The sequence below is a fragment of the Brachyistius frenatus genome, unplaced genomic scaffold (assembly GCF_029030835.1).
Source record: "Brachyistius frenatus isolate BFR_SWC_R1_liver_20210118 unplaced genomic scaffold, ASM2903083v1 Contig_320, whole genome shotgun sequence".
NCBI lineage: Eukaryota > Metazoa > Chordata > Actinopteri > Embiotocidae > Brachyistius > Brachyistius frenatus.
The window spans coordinates 20,240-42,524 of NW_027210919.1; the positions used below are offsets into that span (position 1 = coordinate 20,240).

The 22,285-nt window shown below is 53.5% G+C and overlaps 1 protein-coding gene across 3 annotated transcripts; it reads right to left on the reverse strand.

Annotated features, from left to right (window-relative positions):
• Positions 1-420: 420 nt before the first annotated feature.
• arid1b (AT-rich interactive domain 1B) lies at positions 421-20,897 on the reverse strand. 3 transcript variants are annotated; one of them, XM_069723211.1, is made up of 22 exons: positions 19,589-20,897; positions 16,263-16,454; positions 13,405-13,548; positions 13,169-13,282; positions 10,250-10,484; positions 10,070-10,153; positions 9,721-9,876; positions 9,288-9,630; positions 8,559-8,738; positions 8,113-8,240; positions 7,909-8,018; positions 6,888-7,097; positions 6,558-6,777; positions 6,183-6,324; positions 5,921-6,093; positions 5,319-5,463; positions 5,092-5,208; positions 4,930-5,011; positions 3,899-4,634; positions 3,651-3,781; positions 2,679-3,330; positions 421-2,497 (listed from the first exon to the last, which is right to left on the reverse strand). In XM_069723211.1, the coding sequence occupies exons 1-22, from the start codon at positions 20,633-20,635 to the stop codon at positions 1,461-1,463; spliced, it is 6,378 nt and encodes a 2,125-aa protein (XP_069579312.1). In that variant the 5' UTR covers positions 20,636-20,897; the 3' UTR covers positions 421-1,460. The 3 variants fall into 3 exon arrangements, with proteins under 3 accessions (XP_069579312.1, XP_069579313.1, XP_069579314.1); XM_069723212.1 differs by lacking the exon at positions 8,559-8,738 and having other exon boundaries at positions 19,589-20,896; XM_069723213.1 differs by lacking the exons at positions 13,169-13,282; positions 13,405-13,548.
• Positions 20,898-22,285: the final 1,388 nt, after the last annotated feature.

Consider the following 22,285-nt stretch of genomic DNA (forward strand, 5'->3'; position numbering starts at 1 on the left):
GTGTAAATGACGGTCGCCGCCTCAAGGGGGCACCAGCTCTTCCTCCAGGGGGCGCCAGCTCTTCCTCCAGGGGGCACCAGCTCTTCCTCAGGGGGCGCCAGCTCTTCCTCAGGGGGGCGCCAGCTCTTCCTCCGGGGGCGCCAGCTCTTCCTCAGGGGGGCGCCAGCTCTTCCTCAAGGGGGCGCCAGCTCTTCCTCAGGGGGGCGCCAGCTCTTCCTCAAGGGGGCGCCAGCTCTTCCTCCGGGGGGCGCCAGCTCTTCCTCCAGGGGGCGCCAGCTCTTCCTCAAGGGGGCGCCAGCTCTTCCTCCGGGGGGCGCCAGCTCTTCCTCCGGGGGGCGCCAGCTCTTCCTCTGACCTCCGAAGACTTCCCTGTAAAATCAAAATCAACCGTCGATCTCGTAAAAACCAGACGGAGATGCGTTCACAGTGCTCAACCAGAGTTCATGTACGTTTATTTCTTGAACATGTCGTGAAACATATAAAGAGCCGAAGAAACAACGTCCGTCCGACCGGACGGGAGATCTTCTCCGCGTAGACATTTTCTTTTTTTTGTTTTTTTCTCTCCCTCTCTTTACATTTCTTATAATCGTTTTGAGAAGTCGTGGCGTCGGTTAGCAACATGAGAAGTCCAAGCCCCGCCCACCCCGTGACATCCTGCACATGCAGTCTCTCAAATCAAACGCACCCTCTCCCAGATCGCATCCCGTAAAACGTCCTGAAACTTTTTTTTTTTTCTCCTTAATTACAGAAAAAAAAACAAATGTTCTTGCTGTTTGGAGAGAAACTGAATGTTCAGGTGAGTTTTGATTATAAATGATGAGTCACGGCGCCACCTGCTGGACCGCAAAGGTACATCGTCTATTTACAGGAGGATGATGATGATGACAGTGGAGGGAAATTTGGGTTTGATTGGCGGAGACAAAAAGTTCTTAAAAAACAAAGCGCCCCCCCCCCTCCTCCCCCGATACTGCTGTGGTTCGGCAAAAAATACTGATGGTCCAAAAATTCACATTTAAAAAAAAACAACCCAAAACGCCCAAAAACAAACTTATTGCACCAGAACAAAGTACATGACAACATCAGTGTTTCCTCCGTCACACCACGTGATCAAAGAAAGGCTTATCTACAACATGTCGCTATTTAAATAACGCTGACCCCGCCCACATCTAACTAACCCCTCCCCCGCCCCGTTTAGAAACACCGAAGAGAGCCAGAACCCGAGCGCTTCCCACCGTCACACTTTGGTTAAAACAAAACAAACTGACAAAAGAATTATAAAATCAAAAATACATTATTATTAAATATTTTTGTATTCAAATTACTTAAAAATCCCAAATAAACATTTGCGGATGGAGCCGAGGAGCTTTATATATATTCTATATATATTCATTTGTACGTAAAAACATTTGCTTTCTGTTCTTTAAATAAAAATATAATAGGAGCCAGTTTCACCGCTTGCGTCACGAGCGTCCGATCTTGAACAGAACTTCGCACATGATGGCGGCGACGGAGGAGCCGAGGGCGGCCGACAGCGAGATGTCCAGCAGCCGGCTCTCGTGCAGGACGAACTCCGTCCGGTTGTCCTCCACCTTCGCCATGGCCAGCAGCGCCTTGGCGGCGCGGCACATCATGTTGACGCTGGGCGGCTCCGGCGGCGCGGCGGCGGCGCCGAGCGGGTTCTGCTGGTGCTGAGCGGCGGCCACGCTGTCCTCCAGGAAGCCGATCAGCGTCGCCACGCTGCCCTTGTGCAGGGCGACGGCCCTCGCCGCCGCCGGGTCGCCCTGCGCCAGGTTGGACAGGACGGCCACCGCCATCTCCCGGCACACCGGGCTCCGCCTCTCGCCCACCAGGCGCACCAGCGTGGAGAAGAGCTGCCGCTGCCGGCCGAACGGCGGCGTGGCGAGCAGCAGGTCCACGTTGCGGTCCTGGATGCTCAGCTTGCACAGACACTCCAGAACCAGCCGCTGGGGGCTGAGGGCGGAGCCGCCGCCCGCCGAGGGGAACGGGTCCTGGGCCTCGGCGGACGGGCACACCATCCAGTGCAGCAGCCCGTCCAGGACCGGCAGGCAGATGTTCTCGGGGTAGAGCGACAGGTCCAGCCGGCCCGACACGTTGGCCAGCGTCACCAGCGTGTTCTCCCGCAGCGCCGCCAGGCAGTCCCACCACCACTCGTCCCGGCTGCAGGCCAGACCTAGCTCCTCCTCCCGCTGGTAGGCGGGGCGCGTCCGTCTCCGGCGGGGGTGGTGGTGGTGCAGCAGCACCAGCCGGCCCAGGATCAGCACCAGGCCCGGGTGCCGCGACAGGACGGCGTCGTTGCCGGGGACGAAGGACAGGCTGCGCACAATGTTGGACACGCAGACGCAGCGTTTGGCCAGCGAGTCCTGCCAGGACTCGGCCGTGGACAGCGGCGCCTCGTCCCAGCAGCGAGGCTCGTCCTCCTGCTGGCTGATGGGACTCCGAGCCGGCGACCTCTGACCTCCGACCTCTGACATGCAGCCTGTTGGCAGAACACAAGGGGAACAAAGTCAGAGGGACGATAACCGGCCTCCTGGTGGTGAACCGGCGCTACTACAACACTCAGCACACTATCTGTTACTGGGATCAATTATTAATTAAAAGTGATTTACTCCCGACCTTTGACCCCTCCCTCTCCCTCTACCCCTCCCCCCTCTCTTTACCTTGCTCTTTTTCCTGCGTCTCCTGCGGGGTTCCTTCTGGCAGATTTCTCTCCACACTGTCTTCCTCCTCCTCCTTACCAGTCTCCTTCTCTGGGCCCCCTCCTCCTCCCCCCTCTCTCCTCCCTCTCTCGGGGGTGGAGCCTCCCATCCGGGGCTCCAAGTGTGTCTGGATGTGCGCGGTGGAGTCGCCTCCTCCGGCCTCCCAGTGCAGGAGGCCGCTAACGAAGCCGTTGGGTCGGCTGAGTTTGGCCCAGCGCTCCTCCACCTCCTCCCACTCCTCCCCCTTCTCCTCCACCCTGATTGGCAGCTTGTCGTACTTGCTGGCCTGTCGGGGGCGGGGCTCCGCTTGCTCCCTGTGCTCCTCCTTCACCTCCACCTTGACGGCAGGTTTGCCGTCTTCCGTCTCGTCCTCAGGAGCCGTGAGCGGCGGTGAAGTCTCCTCCGACCTCCTCTGCTCCTCCGTCGACTGGCCGTCGGTTTCAGAGGCGGCAGCTGGCGGCTCCTCTTCTTCCTCCTCCTCCTCCTCCTCAGGGAGGGGTCCCAGCAGGGTCTTCTGGCCCTCAGATCCCACCTCGTACTCCTCCAGGATGCCGAAAATCTGGATGAGGCAGCGGCGGTAAAACTCCACGATGAGCTCCAGGAAACCCGGCAGCTGCAAGAGGAGGAGAGGAGAGGAGAGGAGAGGAGAGGAGAGGAGAGGAGAGGAGAGGAGAAGAGAGGAGAGGAGAGGAGGAGGAGAGGAGAGGAGAAGAGAGGAGAGGAGGAGGAGAGGAGAGGAGAGGAGAGGAGAGGAGAGGAGAGGAGAGGAGAGAAGAGGAGAGGAGAGGAGAGGAGAGGAGAGGAGAGGAGAGGAGAGGAGAGGAGAGGAGAGGAGAGGAGAGGAGAGGAGAGGAGAGGAGAGGAGATTTGTCATTTCCTGAGGTCACAGTAACTGTTGCGTGTTCATCACATGACTCTGAGAACACGTCTGACCTGCGTGAGGCTGAACGATCCCACCGAGTTGTCGTCATACAGCTGGATGTTGATGGTGTCCAGCGCCCAGGTGCTCTCTGCTAATTGGCCGGACTTCAGTGACATCATCACCCGCCACGCATCCGGGGTTCCTGACGAATGAAATCACAGAATGAAGACGGCGACCAATCAGTAAGAGAGAAACAGTGTGTGTGTGTGTGTGTGTGTGTGTGTGTGTGTGGAGGCGGGGGAGGGGGTTTCGGTCTGACCTGTGTCCTTGGCAGTCAATCGTCGTCGTGGTTTCAATTTAGGGGGCGTGGCCTCCACAGAGCTGGGGGGGAAGCTGACCTCCCTATGGACTAGGGGGAGGCCCTGAGAGGGCGGGGCACCCGGCTTCTTGATGGAGGGCAGGTAGGGGGCGCTGTTCGGGGACAGAGAGCCCCCCAGGGGCCGGGGGAAGGAAGAGGAGGGGCTGTGAGAACGGGTCACATGATTAGGGACGGTGGGCGTGGCCTGGAAGGAGGAGGGGGGCTGTCTGGAAGGCAGGGGGGGCATGGAGGAGGAGGAGGGCGACGGATAGGGAGGCTGGCGCTGGCTCAGGTGACCGGGGGGCCACTGGTTGTCCTGGGGGGCCCTGCCCTCCTGGTCGTCCCCTCGGCCCATGCCGGGGTAGGGGGGCCCCTGGCCCTGCCGGCTGTACGTGAAGCCTATATCTGTCCTGGGGTGCCACATGTTGGCCTGCGGACCCTCCCCGGGACCCCCAGACGCCGCCGGCGGCCCCGAGCCCATCATGCCGTGCTGCGGGGGCCCCTGGCAGTCTCGGCTGTACGGATACGGGTACTGGCCCTGGACGGGCCGGCGCTCGGGGCCCACGTAGCCCCCGCCTCCCCCCCCGTAGGGCCCGAACACGTCGGGCTGCTGCGAGCCGAACTGCTGCACGCCGAAGGCCTCGCCCTCGTGACGCTTCGCCGGCGGATACATCCCCTCCATCGCACGCTTGTAGCCCTGCAGACACACAGACCCCCGTCACAACCAGGACCTCACGTCCCCAAACACACCTCGTCCTGTCTGTGGCGGTGAGTGTTGCCATGGATACGGCCTGTGGTCCGTCTTATCGGGGGATCGGGGGGGAGGATGGGGGGTGTCGGGGGAGGTGTACGTTTCTGTCCACGTTTCACTCGTCACACTGAACTACATGAATAAAACTGCATTCGAACAGGAAACTGTCCGTCAGGATTCACACATTAATCTCATCGAAGCTGCTCTTCATCCCGCAGCGACGAAGAGTCCGAGCGCTCACCTGCTGCTGAGGGTACAGGGGCTGATGGGAAGTGTAGGCCACGCCGTGAGGATACTGCTGCCCGTAACCGTCGTGTCCATGTCTGAACAGAAGACGCACGAGTCAGCGTTTATTAACACGCCATCAATCAGTTTCAGAAACGGCGGGTTAAACACCGCTCACCTCTGGTGGGGGTATCTGTTGCCAGGATACATGCCGGCCTCGTTTCCAGACGGACCCATGCTGTTCTGACCTCCGGGGGGCGCCATGCCTCCCTCTGGACCCATCACATGATCCGGCCTGCAGGAGACAAACACAAAACAAATTTGAGGGTTTCATCATCTACGATATTTAAAACCCTTAAAAGATTCAGAGAATCTGGAGAAATCTCAAAGGAAAAGGGATCCGACCTCCGCTCGTATCCGGGGCCGTAGGGGTACTGGGGTCGGGGTCCCATCACTGTCAGGGGCCCCGAGGGCGGCCCACGAGGGTACAACTCCTGCATGGCACCGCTGGGCATCTGACCGGGACCGAAGGCCTCGCCGGTCCCCGGACCTGAACAGAAGCAAAACAAGGAATAATGCAAATTAAAAAATGACTGAATTTATTTTATTTCATGATTTGTTTTATTGGTTTTCACTAATAAATAAGATTGAAGTGCCTGGAAGGAGGAAACGCTGCTCTGCGGTGATGTAATGTGGATGTCATATAAATGCAGCTCTGTCTGTAATGAGGTCGATGGTTTTGGTTTGGACCACCAGGGGGCAGCAGAGCATTCATGACTGCGACTAGAGGCTTGAACGCACTAAAGCTCCTTTACATTGCTGGAAACTGGTCCTGCATTACGGAGACAGAAGACACTGGAGACCAGGACACCAGGACACCAGCGTCGAGAACTGTGAATGTCGGCGTCTGCAGTTTGTTTCCATGTGAACGAGCTGCTCGTGAACTAAAACTAAAGTATCCAACAAAAGATTCATCAGCTACAAGTGTTAAATGTCCCCGTCCTCACCCTTCCTCGGTCCTCCGTACGGGTCTTTGTTGGCTTCATACTGAATCCTCACAGGAGGGTCTGTTGGACCTCCTGCCTGCTGGTAGGGGGCGCCGCCGGGTCCCGGGCCTCGCTTGCTGTGGAAGGCCGGGTCGCCGCCTTCAGAAAACGGGTCCTGGACGCTCACCAAGATCCTGAGAGGGAAACCACACCGGACCCGACGTTCAGACGAGTAGGAAAACCTCCCGTTTGAAGTTTAAAGGTCCTCCCCGCCCCCCCTTACCTGTTTCCCGGCTGGGGGCCCATCTGGCTGTGCGGGGTGGAGGCGGGGGTCGGGGGCTTCAGGTCCCCGGGGGCCTCGGTCAGGGAGCTGCTGCTGCTGCTGGACTGAGGGGTGTTGGGGCCCTGCAAGGAGCCCGAATTGGCTGCGGAGATACAGACCAGACAGAAAACCTGCTGAGCACAAGAGCGACGCACACCGACTGTAAATAGGAGTGCACGTAGCTTCAAGTGTAATACCACTGAGGGCCACTAGGGGCTGGCTCCAAAAAAGAAAAGAAAAAAAAAGACGCTCTGGCTCCAATAGACTCCTGTTCAAAAAGCATCAACTCAAAGTGGAATGATCTCCAGGAGTCGTTCTGGTGTCACCGTTTCCTACCTGGGGAGGGCGGCTGGATCTTGGCCTGGAGCGACGGAGGTTTCTTGGCGTCTCCGGCGGGCCCCGTGGTCTCCGGCGGAGGCTCCTCCCCTCGCTCCACCTTGCACTCGTAGGCGAACAGGTACTGGATGTACTGCTTCTTCAGAGAGCTGGCCGAGCTGCTGGACGTCCCCACGTTCAACAGCGACGACAGCTCCCGCCACTTCTTGTTCTTGTTCACCTGAGAAAGGGGACGGACACGTTGACGGACACGTTGACGGACACAAATCCCTCCACGGCCTGAACGGCCACGAACCGATCTGCCCTCAGGGATTAATGATGAAGTCTCACCATGGCCAGTCCTCCGATCTCCCGCACGGTCAGGTAGAGTCCGCAGAGGTCCAGCGGCTTCCGGCCGACGGCGGGCAGGTTGGGGACGGGCGTCCCCCTCTCGTCCATGAAGGACAGGTAGCGGTCGACCCACGGCCTCCTCTCCGGCTCCGAGCCCATCTCGTACAGCCGTGTGATCTTCTCGTTGGTCATGGTGGCCACGCTGGGCTTCTGCAGAGGACACAGTCCAGGTCAAACATCAGGACGCTGCCCGTCTCCACCAGGTCTCCCGCAAAAAAATTGCTTTTTAATATTCACGTAAAAAATGATCAATAACCTGGATATTAATGTATAATCTGGATAACGCGTCCTTTATCTAAACGTTCCTTCATTTCAACACGTATTAATTGAGGATTTAGGAGCTGTGATGAACGTCAGCGACTCCACGCGTTCGTACTGAAGAGCTTCGGCTGCCTTGAGTGACACTTCATCTGATCAAAAGCCGAACAAACAGCTTTTCACCTCCGACTCTTGTTATCCGGGAAACAAGTGAAATTTAACAACCGGGTCTTTAAAGTTTTCCACATCTCCCGTCGCCTCACATCTATTTTGAAGTTTCTGTGACAGTCGAAGTGTCAAACCGAACTAAATTAGCTGCTGGGACTCCTCGACAGACGGCAGCGAGTCAAAGCAAACACCGAACGGATGCACGGCGGCGGCGATCAAGGCCGACTCCTCGCGTTCAGATGACGAGCGGGAGGCGACGAGCTTTCACAACTCGGCTGCTGCCGAGCCGAGAGCGGGAAAACAAGAAGAAAAAACACTTCCAGCCGAGCTCAGATTGAACCGCTGACGGGTGCGACGAACACCTCGCTGCTGGAAACACGCTGATCAATACTGAAGAGACGCCAACGAGGAAGACGCGCGAGGGAATCCGTTTGTTTGTGAACAGACGTGTCGACGTGAATCTCTGTTTGTTTGGGGGTCCCGATGGGCGCGGCCGAGCTCTGTGATTGGTCGACAAGAGACGGAGGAGACCGACCTTGGGTTTGGGCGAGTCGCTGGCGAGGCCGACGCCCTCTTTGCTGAGCTCCACCCTTTGCTTGGCGTCCCCGTGGGGGCCCGTCCCGTCCGCCGGCATCATCATGGCGCCTGAAAAAAAAAGAAAAAAAGATAACGGTGACGGAGCAAAACGACGGCCGCAAAACCCGGAAACGGTCGACAGGTGTCGGATCTGCGGTCCTACCCGCCGAGGGGCCGCTGTAGGGGGGTCCCTGCGGCGTCGTCCTCCCGGAGTTACCGCCCGGCTGCTGGCTGTAAGGACCTCCGGGGCCCATCACCCCCATCGGTGTCAGCCCCGGGTAGCTGCCCTGCCTGGAAACCACAGAAGAAGAAGATTTATTATTGAGACATGAGGAAGAGGAGCAGCAGCGAAGCGTCAGTGTCCAGGATCTGTCCTGAATCCTCCGTCGCTCCAATGAAACCGCAGCACAAGAAGAAGAGGACAGAGCGAGATGGAAAACGTGACGGAAACACTTCTGTTAGTTTCAGCTTCAGGCAGCTGCGGAGATAAAAAAAAAAAAAAAAAAAGAAAGCTGAGTCAGCAGCAGCAGCAGCCGTCCAATCAGAGGACAGGAAGGCGTCCGGGTTAGTAAAAACGTCCCACGACCCCTCTCTCTGAGTGGAACCTACCCATAATGCTCAGGGGGAGTGTGAGCACCGGTGCCCTGCTGGGAGTGGAGAGGAGGAGGGTGAGGATGAGGAGGGTGGTGGTGGTGCTGAGGGTGGGAGGGGCGAAGGGTGGGAGAGAGGGCGGGTCGACCCCCGAGCCAGGACTGGTTGTGGTAGACGGGTGAACGGGCGAAGGGAGGCCTGGAGAGACGGAGGAGGTGGTGGAGGTGGAGACCGTCATCAACCAAAAAAACCATCCATAAAAACTGACCACGGCGTTTTGCTGTTTTTTTTTTACATATTTGTTCAGAGTCTGTTCCTGTTGAACGCAGCGCAGCGATGCACCCGGAGCGGCAGGAAGCAACGACCGTCATCAGGAAGTGTTCAGAGCGTTTTTGTGACCGCTGGTACAAGAACATTTGTGATGTCACCGTGAACCTGAAACACAAAATCTTCCAACACGTCTGCTTACAGAAGTGTTTCTGAGCCCATGCAGTGATTTCCACTACAAAAATCAAGGCTGTTTTTTTGGGGGGAGGAAATCATCACCTGAGACCCTCGAAATGATTCAACAGGAAGAAACTCTGAACTTTTTGTTGCCCCTGATAAAAGTTGTTACTAATTCTGTCTAAAACAGATTTTGGTTCATGAGCAACTTGTTTCACACGCCGGCGTCGGCACAGCAGGGGGCGCTGCACGGGGGTGTCGAGTATCTTCCTGCAATTGTCTCCATGACGACGACCTGCTCACCTGCTCTGAGCGCCGGTCGAGGACGAGGAGTTGGCACTCGGCCCGGCGTTGGGGCCGACCTCGGGTGGTTTGCAGCTGGCGTTGGGCCCCAGAGGCCCCATGCCCTGCCCAGCGGGCTGTGGCATGCCGGGGGAGGTGGGGGCCATGGTGCCGCCTCCGGTGGGGTAAGGCCGGCCCCCGGCGCCGGGCCCCGGGCCGCGACCCGCCGGGGTGGACGGGCCCTGACCGTGCATGGGACTGCTGGCATTCAAGCCCAGGCTGTTGGCCAGGCCGGAGCCTGGACCGGGTCCGCTGTAGTTGGCGCTGGGGGCCCCGCCGTAGTGGGGGGGCCGAGGGTAGTTACCTGAAGAGGAGGAGGAGGAGACGAGGCACGAGATGAAAGAGACGGCAGACAGGAAGTGCGTTGGTTTAAAACTCCTCTGGACGGTCGTACCTGGGGGGCCGTACTGGCCGTAGGAGTGACTGCCCTGCTGGTAGGAGCTGTGGTGGACGGGCCCCCCCGGCGCCGGCTGAGGGGCCATCGGGGGGGCAGACTGCTGGGAGCCGAACTGGGCTGCCGGGGTGCTGCGCTGCAGGGAGGGAGGGAAACCTGGAGAGGACAGAGGAGAAGGTCTGAGATCCAGGACAATGTTAGCTTAGCACAAAGACTGGAAACAGGGGGAAACTGTTAGCCTAGCTTAGCACAATGACTGGAAACAGGGGGAAACTGTTAGCCTTAGCACTAGACGAAACAGGAAATGTTATCATGACCTACGAGACGAATCATACTGGTGATGTCATACCTCTGTCCTGAGTCATGGCCGACTGGGAGGAGTGAGGTCCAACATCTGGTCCGGGACCGGAGACCTGAGGGGTCAGCTGAGAGCCTGAGACGGACCAGAGACACGAAGAGAGTTAACGCTGCCGACCAGGAGTCCAGCTGTGGCGGTCTCCGTGGCAACACGGCGACATCATCGTCCTACCTGGTCCGCCGGCGGCGGGGGACATCGGCCCCGATCGCGACCCGGCGGGGGACGGCGACGGGGAGGGGGAGGGCCCGGCGCGAGCTAACGGGGGGAGGCGGGGCGAGACGTGGGGGGAGAACGGGGAACGGGTCGGAGTCCCCTGGTCGCCCTGAGCGCTGCCGGATCCCGACGCCCCCGAACTCACCGCCGCCTCGGTGCCGGTCGGCAGGTCGTCGATGGAGCCGGACAGATCCTGGAACACAAACAGCAATCAGCTGATCGATCCGTCGCGGTTCTGGTACCGATTCTACGATGCTCTAATAACTTCGTCTCAATACAGAAAGTTCAACTCGTAGATTTTACATTTCTGAGGTTTTAATGTCGACAATAAAACAAAACTCGTCTGTAATAGAAAAACAAAGTTTTTCACCTCGAAGATTTAACGGTTTCTACGACGACAGCTTCTCTTAAATAAATGGAGGTAAACGGATTATAATGTGTTTGTCACTTCCTCCCTGCGTGGTTCATTTTTACGGTAAATGTTTTGAAGACTGAATAAAACACTTTTCACCGATTCTCATTTTTGTTTCAGTTTATGTGGCGTTTAAAAAAAAAAAATCATTTCCAGTTGGACGGGCCGAACCAGAACCAAACAGAACCGGGTGGAAGTTCTGCAGCTCTGTAGGAACAGAACATCAGACCGGACCTCGGAGAGGAAGACGAGCACTCAAGTGTCTGACTGACAGTTCGTACTCTGACGAAGATCGAAACAGGAAGACGAGGAGGAAGGACGCAAGGAGAGAAAAGAGGAGAGTTAAAGAAGAAGAGGAGGAGGACAGTTGAAGAAGAAGAGGAGGAGGACAGTTAGAGAGCAAGAAGAGGAAGAGGACAAGCAAAAGGAGGAGACGACAGGAAGGAGGAAATGAAAGAGTAGAAGAAGTGAAGCACTGCGCTCAAATCTCCCATCTGCCCCTGGGCCTTGAGCCAGCCAATCACAGCGCACCAACCCATCCTCCCTCCCTCCGCCCCTTGCCAACAGCTCGACCAATCAGCTGCCGCCCCCTCCCCCCCACACACACTTCTAATTATAAAGAGTGAGCTGAGGCCTTGCTCAACCTTCCTCTTCCTCTCCTCAACTTCCTCTCACATCTGTGCTCCTGCTTCCACCTCCTCTTTTCTTCCTCCTTTCTCTCTGGTCTTCTCATCTTCCTCACTTTTTCATTCTGTCCTCCTCCTCCTCCTCCTCTCCTCCTCCTCTGTTAGTCAGAGGCTGTTGTTTTGAAATTCAAATATTTCTGCTGGCTCGTCAGAGTGCGTGAATCACTGTGTGAGTGTGTGTGTGTTCTTGTTCTTCTATCTTTGTGAGGACCCACTTCAGTTTTAGACCCACAGATCAATCAGTGATCAATAATTTCACAATAATGGTAGTAATGGTAATAATTAGTAGCATGGTTTTCTACTGAAGTGTTGCATTGTGGGATGTTTGTGGCGTTTCGTTTTGATCCGCTCCCGTTTGCTCTGTCAAAATTTCTGCGTTACATGTCTGTTTCAAAATAAAAGCCCTTGAGAGTTTCAGCAGATAGAAACCCTTTATTTCTTTAAAAAAAAAAGAAGCTTTTATTGTGAAACTTTTGCAGGAACACTTTTTAAGTTGAAACCAAAACAACAATTGAAAATAGAATAATATTGTTGCATTTATTTAATTAAAGCGATAGAAATATATCGATTATTGATCCGTGTACGTAAACTTGCCACCACACGACTTTAGAAACGTTTGACACGTGTAGACGATGCTAGTCACGTCAAAGACATGTTTCCTGTTCGTGTTCGTTTCGTAAAGCGAGACGTTTCGACGTCGGCCTCCGGCCGTGAAGTCGACTCACCGACGAGGTTTTCGGCTGCAGCAGATTTCTGCTTATTTTAATTTTTTTTTTATATTTTTACATTTTCTCCTTCCTGCAAACGGAGCCATCTCCACTCCACCAGCAGTCACCATGGCAACTGCATTGGCACCCCACACTTCAAAAGGAGGCGCCGAAAGAGAACGAGGAGACGAAAGAGAGAGAGAGGAAGGATGAGGACGGCGGCACGGCAACGGAGGAAACGAGGGGATGAAACAGACTGTGGAGAGATGGAGGGAGGATGAGGATGAAGATGAGGATGAAGATGAGGATGAAGATGAGGATGAAGATGCACGTCCTCGGAAAAACTGAAACATATTCAGACTGAAAGTTCTACTGTTTCAAAAGAGTCAATGTGACCTGTCAATCAGGAGAAATACGAGAAATAAAACCATAGTGATCATCATCATCATCATCATCATCATCAGAGGACGCCGTCATTATGGACAACAAACAGCTGCTCTATGAAGGAGCTCTAGCTGTCCGTCACGACAGCTCACAGGTCACTCCCTCAATCAGACGGGAAATAAAGTGAAGGATTTCAAAATAAAATGTCAAAAAATAACCGACTTTTGTATTTAGTTTGTGAGCGTCAAACTGCAAAAAGTCCTTTTAAATTGAATTTAATGGAGCCACGTGGAGGATTTACTGACATCTAGTGGTGCCGCTGCAGATTAAAACCAACTGAATATTGTTTTTTAATCCTTTATTTGGATTATTGGGGTTCTAGTTTTGCTTCAGGGGCGTAAATAAGCTTTTATTGTGAAGGTCCTGTCTAGTAATATTTCCAAAATAAAACCATTAAGTGTGACTGCTGTTCAGCCTCATCTCCTTCATCATTACAAAGCCTCCAGTTCAGATTCTGTCCGTCACCATCTTGCTACTTCAGAGCGGTTTGGAGCAGGAAGTGACCATATTTGGACGAGCTGGGGGAGGAGCCAACAGGTGGATCTGACTGGATCTGATTGGAAAGCTTGACGACACTACGCCCCGCCCACCGATAGCTGTAACCTGACCGCACCGCAGGCCGACTTACCGGCAGGCTGGACGGTCGCTCTTGTTGGCTCAGACTCATCTCCTCGTGGTTTGGTTTCCCAGGAGTCATAGCGGCAGACTGGCCCCGCCCCCCGTAAGCCTCCTGCGGCACCTCCTGCATCGAGACAGACAGACAAAACCATGATACCGAAGCCGTTCCGACGTCTTTTCTCCCTCCGAAAGGCTTTTTTTGGGGGAAAACATCTGCAGGAAGTGAATTCAGGCATGGAGTCCTACCTGCTGCGGCAGTGGGCGGGGCTGCATGTACGGCGGCTGGCTGGGGGCGGCGGGCTGCTGCTGCGGAGGGCTGAAGTACGGCGGCTGACCCGGCTGGCAGTAACCGCCCACGTTCTGCTGCTGCTGAGCGAACTGAGAACCCATCTGAGACGGAGACGGAGAGCGTCAGCGTTTTTGATTTGACTCCTTCACGTTGAACGCAGCGCAGCGACGCACGCGGCTTCATCGCCGTGGACTTTCTGAAGCCTTTTCAAGAGTGTTGACGATCTCCACACTGATGGAAATCACTGCACGGGCTCAATGCAGAACGCTTCTGTGCTCAACGTGAAGCCTCTAAAAAAAAAAAAAAACCTGCAGTTCTTTTAATGTCCAATAGAGGCTCCAGCAGGGAGTCGGTCCCTGGAGACTCCCATTAAAACTTGAGCTGAAGCTCCGCCCACTGTATCAGCTGACAGTTCAATAGAGTTTATTGTATGTTATTATACTATAAGCAGGCACACAGTGTTTCCTGTTCTGTGTCACTAATGAACGCTTATCAAACTCATAATGATCATCATGAGAGCTGTTTTACTGACACACACACACACACACACACACACACACACACACACACACACACACACACACACACACACACCCCTCAGATCATTATCCCTCTGAAAGCGAACGCCACAAAGTGCAATAAGATGCAACCTCGGTGCAATCTGTGAGAGCTGCCCTGCAGGATCTGCCGCTGCCTTGCTCAAAAGCGCCTCACGCAGCTCTTTTTTAAGATGGAAGCAGGTTGAGTCTGCAGCCTGAAGCAGCCCGACGGATTGAGGAGCGATGAGCTGCTTGTTGTTGTTGTTTTGCATTTAACTATAATTTTTAACAATTGTTGATGCTTTTATTTATCGAACTACAGGGTGGAAGTGTCTCCTACAAAATAAAAGCAAGTTTGCAATGAGAATGAGACTTTTTTTTCCCCATCATAATATTTGATGTGGTTAAATTCAACTTTGAATGATTCCAGGAAGTTGTTGAAAGTCTAATCTGACTGTAAACCGACGGAGCGATCTCACCGTGTGCTCCGGGAAACAAAAGCTTTTCATTAAGTCGGACCATCAAACAGTTTCTGCTGCGAGACGTTTGAGGGAGAACGTGACTACAATTCCCGATAATGTAATCAGTTGGAAGTCATGTGAAACGAGTCCGGATGAGCTGACCTGCTGTCAGTCACATTTTACCACCAACACCACTGTTTTTTTTAATACTGCCGACACCCTGATGGAAAAACGTCAAACTGCTCCTTTAACTCTCCGAACCCCAAAACCCACCGGCAGGGAAGAGTCCCGGGCCCATCTGGGGCAGCCCGCCGCGACGTCAGCCGTCCAGTTGGAGACAAAAGCGACCATATTGGGACGAGCATGGGAGTAGAGAGGGGCGGATTTGACAGACCGAGCCCCACCCACACAATACAGAGAAACCTGACTGCACCCCGGGCCTGTCAATCAAACAGCCAAGCCTCCAAACATAGCTCGGTGGAGGGGCGTGTCTGTTTGATTGACAGGCCTGTGGTGCAGTCAGGTTACAACTATCGGTGGGCGGGACGTAGTAGCGTCAGTTATCCAATTCGATTGAGTCAGATCCACCGCTGGCTCCTCCCCCAGCTCGTCCAAATATGGTCACTTCCTGCTCCAAACCGCTCCGAAGTAGCAAAGATGGTGACGGACAGAATCTGAACTGGAGGATTCATAACGTTCACAAACCAACGATGACATCACTGATGGATGATGACGTCACTGATGGATGATGACGTCACTGTTTGTTGCCACTTGGAAGGAACGTGTTCTTCTTTTGTTGCTTAATGGCAGCTGGCAAACAGCTTTAAGGAGCATTACCGCCACCTTCTGGTGGTTGTAGTGTGTTACTAACAGGCACCGGTAAACATCCAGAAACAATTTCCTGATTTAAAATGAGAAAATATGACAACCTGCCCCAGTTAAAAGAAACACTGTCAATTCTAAAAGGTTAAAAATCACGTCCAGGTTTTCCATGCTGGATTTCTAAATCAAGTCCAAGCGTTTTATTTTGATGTCGACTCTGTAAAGACTTCTTGCCGCCTGTCCCTGAATGTGACGCCTCAGTTGATGAAGCTGAAGCAGCTCATTGGCTCAGAGCAGAAGCATCAGACCCAAACCAGCAGTGTGGAGCCTAAAAATAGCCCGAGCCCATCCTGCACCAGGAATAGCCCGACCCGGCTGGACTTGGCCCGACCCGGCTCGGCTCTGCTGCAACCATGTGGCCTGACAGCATCAATGGGTCCGTTGTTGTCCATGGCGACGAGGTGGTGACGCTGCAGATGAATCAGCAGCCCGACGGATACATCAGCTGATATCGGCGTGTATGTTAGCCGATATGTGCCAATATGAAATAACGCTGTTTGTTTTTGTTGTTATTTATTATCAATAATGATTGAACTTCCAGTGAAGTTCAGTGTTTCAGGGCGCCGAGTGGACGAACTGTAACATTACAGCTCGTTGTCACACGTCTAAAAAGTGCTTAATAACCACATTTTAGGGATTAAATGTGAGAAATGTCATTATATTTACTGTATAAATATAAATAATGTCCGCCTAAATATATCAGATTTTCTTTTAATTTATTTTTTACAACATAATATCGATATTTGCCCCCCAAAAAAATCCAGAACGGGTCGGCTTCTCCAACCAATAATCAAAATAAATAATGTCCTATGGTGGTGCTAATTCTCCACTCGTGTGTCATTAAATCACAGAAGTTTAAATTCCCGTCCAGGACGATGACGTGAATCCCGTCACGAAAATGGGGCGTCAGTTAAGAGTCACAGCGCCTCCTACCTGCTGCTGAGGGTACTGCATCGCTCCCATCGCCATCTGGCCTCTGCCGGGCATCGCCATCGGGTACCGGTGGGGGGAGGGGGAGCCGTAGGGTTGGCCCGGGTACGGCGCCCCCTGCTGCTGGGAGTACGGGTTGTTGCTCATTCCGTAGAGCTGCGAGCGCTTCATCGCCATCGGGTCCATGGACGGCACCTGAGGAAGACACACGATCGGACGATGAGCGATTCAGACCATTTCTTTTTTTTTTCTTTTTTACTCGTAACTTAGTTTTTAACCGCAGGTTCACCGAGATCCTGAAGAGGACGTTCAAGATCGGGCTCGCACCAACAACGCAGAAAAACTTTGTAAAGTGCTCAGAAAATTCACGCTTGGCTCCAATAAGGGTCGTATTTACCGTGTGCCCGAGAGGAGTCCGTGTGAACGGCGCCCTCTTGTGGTATTCACGACGTCGGAACACAATGTGACGTGTTTGCTGAGGTCTATACAGAAAGGTCAGAGGTCATGGAAGCTTGTTTTTTTTATCGGATGTTAAGCTAATACATTGTAATGTTAGTCACGTCGAGTTTGTCTTTGTAACTTAGCCATGTTGCGAAATAAAATGTCGGCTGCTCGCTAAATTGTTAGCCTCTTTTGGCTTCTAGTCGCCGCCCACATAGCCGTTACTTAGCAACGGCGGTCTCAGAACTTAACTCCAACTTCCCGTGTCGCAACTACAAACTTACGAGTTCCATTTTAACGTAGCAAAAAGTGGAAGTTTCGATGTTGCGAACACCACGAGGGCAGCGCTCATTTTGTCTCTTCTCGCGTGCACGGTGAAAACGACGCCCAAATGTTCTTCACTTACGATAAATAACCTACGTCTGAGGAATATTAAATATTCCCACTCACACTGTACGTGACACACTGACATAATAGTAGGTGAGAGAAGTGACTCAGTGAGAACAGATGTTTCTGCTCAGACGGCTAAAAATAGAAACACGATGGATTTTACTCCAAAAAAAAAGAAGCAGATTTTAGTCCTGTTTTTTTTAAAATCTCTTCTCCAGACGACGCATTTCTAAGCAAGTCAGCTGAGGAGAGGAAATAAACAACGCACGAGCCGAGCGGGTCTGGAGGGTTGCCGAGGCGACGCAGCTGGAAAAAGGCCCGATCAATAAATCGGTATGTAAACAGAAGGGAGGGAAGCTTCGGCCGTCGGTGACGGGACGATGAAGCTCGACTCAACAAGTCAAACTGCAGAAAAGTCTGAGAGTCTTCGGCAGGTGCATAATCTAATTTAAAGACGCGTGTCCCCTCCAGGATACCGAGTAACAACAACCTCACTAAGGCTCCGCCTCTTCGAAACTGTGAACGTCACGAGGTACGAGGTGTCCCGACCACCTCGCCCGGCTCAGCGCTTCACGGCCGAAGACTTTCTGAAGCATTTAAAGGGTCTCTGTTGACGATTTCCAGAACCCAGCCCTGATTTTGTAAAGGAAATCACTGCACGGGCTCAGGAACGCTTGGCTGTAAGCAGGCGAGTTGAAGATTTTCTGTCTGCTCCAGTTTCAGGTCCATTGTGGTGAAATCACAAATGTTCACGTACCAGCGTTAACGTGAGGAACTCAGTGATGATGTCGATCAAGAGAAGAACAAGAAAACGAAGCCATGCCCCACGTGTTGCTGCTTTCTGGACGTATTAAGACAGAATTTAGATTTATCAAGGATTTAATTCTTTGAATAAAAAGTCAAAGTGACTTAAAACCCCCAAAATATTCTGCCTCGTGATATAAAACAGTAACAAACTGCGTTTGAGAAGCTCAAACCAAAGATGATTCGGCCTCTTTAGTAGCCGACGTAAAAGAAGACTCGAAGATCCAAATAGTTGATTTTCAGGAGAACCCATTTTTCCATCAGTCGCTGCAGCTCTACTGAAGTCAAATATTAAGACACGCAGATATAACAAAAATAAAAATAAAACGTGAACGGGGTTTTTCAGACTTTAGTCACAACCAAGAACACCGAAGCTACGAGTAAGAGCCCGGCGAGGAAAGACGGTCCAGATATCTAAGAGGGCACAAAGCGGACTTTGATCCGAATACGACCAGGCGATTGATCCCGGGGGTCCAACTCCCGATTATTCTGATCATTCTTCAAGCACACATGTAAAGGATCCAGAAGATTTCCAAAATCTGGGCCAAAACAACCCATTTTAATCATGTTATCGTGTAACTGTCCGATACTTAGATTGAGATTTCCCCCCCACTGTTTTCAGATATTCTGCAGATTAATGAAACTAGTTGTTTAGTTTCAGGCTTGAATATAAGAAGCGGTGACATAATTCTGGTATTCTCTATGCTGTCCTTTTCTCTCTCTGCTCTGCTCTCACCACCGACCCGGTTCTGTCCGAGGTTTCTTCCTGTTTCGAGGGAGTCTTTTTAACGTGGTAACTGTTGAATTTCTCTGTACAATGCTGTACAATAACCTGTTGTGATTTGTCCGTGTATGAATAAAAGTGAACTGAATTAAAGGGGGAACAAGCGGTGACCCGCTGACCCGCCTGTGACCGGTGCTGGTGGCCCTGGGCGGCCCGGGTTGCTCCAGTGTTGTGCCGGTGGGCACACGTGGCTAATCTGCATGTGTGGAGGTCAGGGCTCCGGTGGAGATGGACGCGACGGTCACAGTGACGGGGCGAACAAGCAAGCAGCCACACCCACGTGGAGGGGGGAGGAGAGGGGGAGGAGGGGACAGGAGGGAGGAGGAGGAACACCTCCACCTGCGGGTAACTCCTCTCCACGCGGAGGTTCTGTTCAGCGGGGCGGAAGAGGAACTAAAGCCGAGGAGGGCGACCTGGCGGCCGGCGACACCTCACGTCACTTTTAACCCGCGTCATTAGCACACGTGGAGCAGCTGAATGTCCCGAAACTGTCATTTCACCATAAAAGCGTGAAGTTTGAAGTTTAAAGTTTAAAGTTTAAAGTCACAAAGAGACACGAGCCTCTTCCGGCCTGCGCGCTGCACGGCAGCTGGATGCTAATGTTAGCTTAGCATAGCCAGCTAAAAAACACCGGAGTCACCTTGGACACACGGTCGGAAACACCGACTTAACGGAAGTAATGTCCGTTATTTGTCGCTCCTTTAACCGCATCATTAACCGACGAGGGGTCTTCGTTTGGTAAATAGTCCCCAGAAATGCCCACACGTGTGTTCGCGCTGTTTTAATGAGGAAATAAAACGATTAAAAAAACACAGCTAGCCGACGCTAGGTAGCATCACGGCTAGCAGGTTAGCCGGATGTCGCCCGTCAGACGAGCACCGGACCGGAGTTTAAAACGCCCGATATTCACCTGCGATCTGCCGCCGCCCTGCACGGTGCTCCCCGGGCTCATGGCCGGGTGGCTCCGCTGCTGTCCCGCCCAGCCGTGAGCGGCCGAGCCGTACTGGGAGCCCGTGTCTTTGGCCAGAACCAGGCTCGGCTGCTGCTGCGCGGAAGGATGGTTATAATCCGAATATCCGCCTCCATAGCCCCGCATCATCGGGCTCGGAGACGTCAATAACTGGTTCAAAGTCGGCGTGGAGCCCGACGGGTGCTGCTGACCCTGCTGACCCTGCTGACCCTGCCCGGGGAACCGCTGGAACCCTCCGCCTCCAGCCGGGGAGCTGGCAGCGGCCGGAGCCGCCTTGCTGTGGTTCGCGGCGGCCGGGCCCAGCGGGCTGCTGCCCTGCCGCGAAGGGCTCATCATGCCCCCGTACCCGCTGGCCCCGTAGCCCGGTCGGTAGTTCGGGTAGTGGCTGTACGGGCTGTTGTTGTTGTAGCCTTCGTGGGAGTTCTGAACCTGGTCCATGGTGCCGAGTACCGAGAGCGCCGCTGTTACCCCAGTCCCTGGGCTTTGTTGTCCGCCATGTTGAGCAAAGCAAGGCCCTCCTCTTCCATCCCCATAATAATGATTAAACTCGGAGCTGGTCCCACTCGGAGGAGGGTTGTTGGTGGTGCTGTTGGTGGCTGATCCTGGGCTCGCATCCATCCGCTGCTGCTCCTCCTCCGCCTCCTCCTCCTCGGTGTGATTCAGCTGGTGTTGGTGATGGCGCTCCTCCGCTCGGCTGTCCCCCACCAGGAGAAGGCTTCCTGTCCCTCCATGGTGCTGTCGGTCTCCGCTGCTCTGTCCTCGCACCTCCCTCCGGCCCTGTTGGTTGTTGTTGTTGTTGTGGGTTTGCCGCTGGGGGTGAAGCTGCTGGATAAAGTAGCTGAACGGCGGAGGTGTGTGATGAGATGATGGTGGTGGTGGTGGTGATGGAGGAGGAGGAGGAGGAGGAGGTCCAATGCCAGCAGCTGCAGCACTTGTTCTGATGTCGATGTTTTTCCCTTTACGCCCGCCGAGCCTCCTGGGCTCCATGTCGGTCACATGAGACGAGCCGGGCCTTTTGGTGCTCCAGCTCTGGTGCTTCTGGTCCCCGGAGCCGGCTCGGATCCTCTCCGGGAGGTCCCCCCCCCCAGCTGATGGATCAGAACCACCAGTGCTCCCCGTCTGAAGGGAACTTCTTCTCACCGTCCGACACCAGGGCTGGTGCCACCTGGACAGGTGCGACCTGACCCGGCCAGGAGGTCCCGGTCACCCCGGTGGGCCGGGGGCACCGCAGAGCTCCAAAAATTAAATAAATAAATAAAATGTCACGCTTCAGAGAATATTTATGCGAGTGGTTCCTCATGACTTTCCAAATGATCCAGTTCAGGAGGCCCGTCGCCTCCGCAGCACTCATACCGCACTTTTATTTCTACAGTATTGTGATTCATCTGCAGATTAATCTGTAAAACCGACTCAATGTTTCACTCAAACATTCACACACGACATGCTGAGTTTTTCTTCCTCATTTTTCATATGAACAAAGCTTTGATGATCTAACTCCTTTCACAGTTCAGCTACGTCCGGCTGCCGTCACCAGAAGTCAGAAAACATCCAACCAGAAACAGGAGAGGCGGCGGAGAGAAAGAGGAGCTTTCAACTTTTGTAGAAGCATCAACACATCTGGGTGGAAAACAGCAGATAAACAAAGATAGACCGAGACAGATGTTGATAAGCAGATTGGCCAGATTTCCCAGCATGCTCTCTTCCCATGTGACTTTTGGGAATAAAGCAGATTGGTATAAGTGATGGACAGAAACATTGAGTTGTGAAAAAAAAAATGAAAAAAAGGTGCATGGGAAGGTGGTATGTATACTTTTATGGAAACTATCCTGTTTATTAGTTATACCAATAACCATTGTCGAATAGATTACACAAAGATATCATCGTATGTTTGCAATAAAGACAAATTCAGCATTACATTTTATTATATTATTTGGGCTATAGGTGTTGTTTTTTTATTTACTGTAGAATCGCAGGTGGTCACGAATTGGCAGCAGTTAAGGCGTGTCTGTTTGATTGACAGGCCTCTGGTGCAGTCAGGTTTCTGTGACAGGTGGGCGGGGCAGAGACGCTCCTCCCCCAGCTCGTCCAAATATGGTCACTCCTGGCTTCAAATTAACAAGATGGCGACGGCCAAAATGCCGAACTTCAGAACGGTCGTTCGCGAACCGAACGGGCGACGTCACCGTTTTGTTTACCGCTCGGTAAAAAACTTCTTTCCAAAAAAAGGTTGTGTTCATGTGGAGCGTCAACGTTTTCCAATCAGGGGATTTTATGCACGTTTTGAGTAAGTGAATAAAAACAGATGGACTCAAAATCAACCTCGTGGAGACGATGCGTCGGTGCTCCCGGGACGGTAACGAGGTTTTAGGCAGCGTCCTGGATCGGATAAAAAAAATACCTCCACAGTTGGAGGACACGACGTACGTTACAGCAGAATGAAGAGGGACGCCTCCCCTCGGCTGTTTGTGTGAAGGTGGGGGCGGGGGGGAGGGGGGATGAGGAGGAGGAGGAGGAGGAGGAGGAAGAGGGGCGGGGGGGGGTGCTCCCACAGCAGCACTGGAAACAACCCAGTCAAGTCGAGCAGGGAAACTGGGTCAGAAAGCAGCAGCAGCTCTCAGAAACACTCGCTCTGCTGCG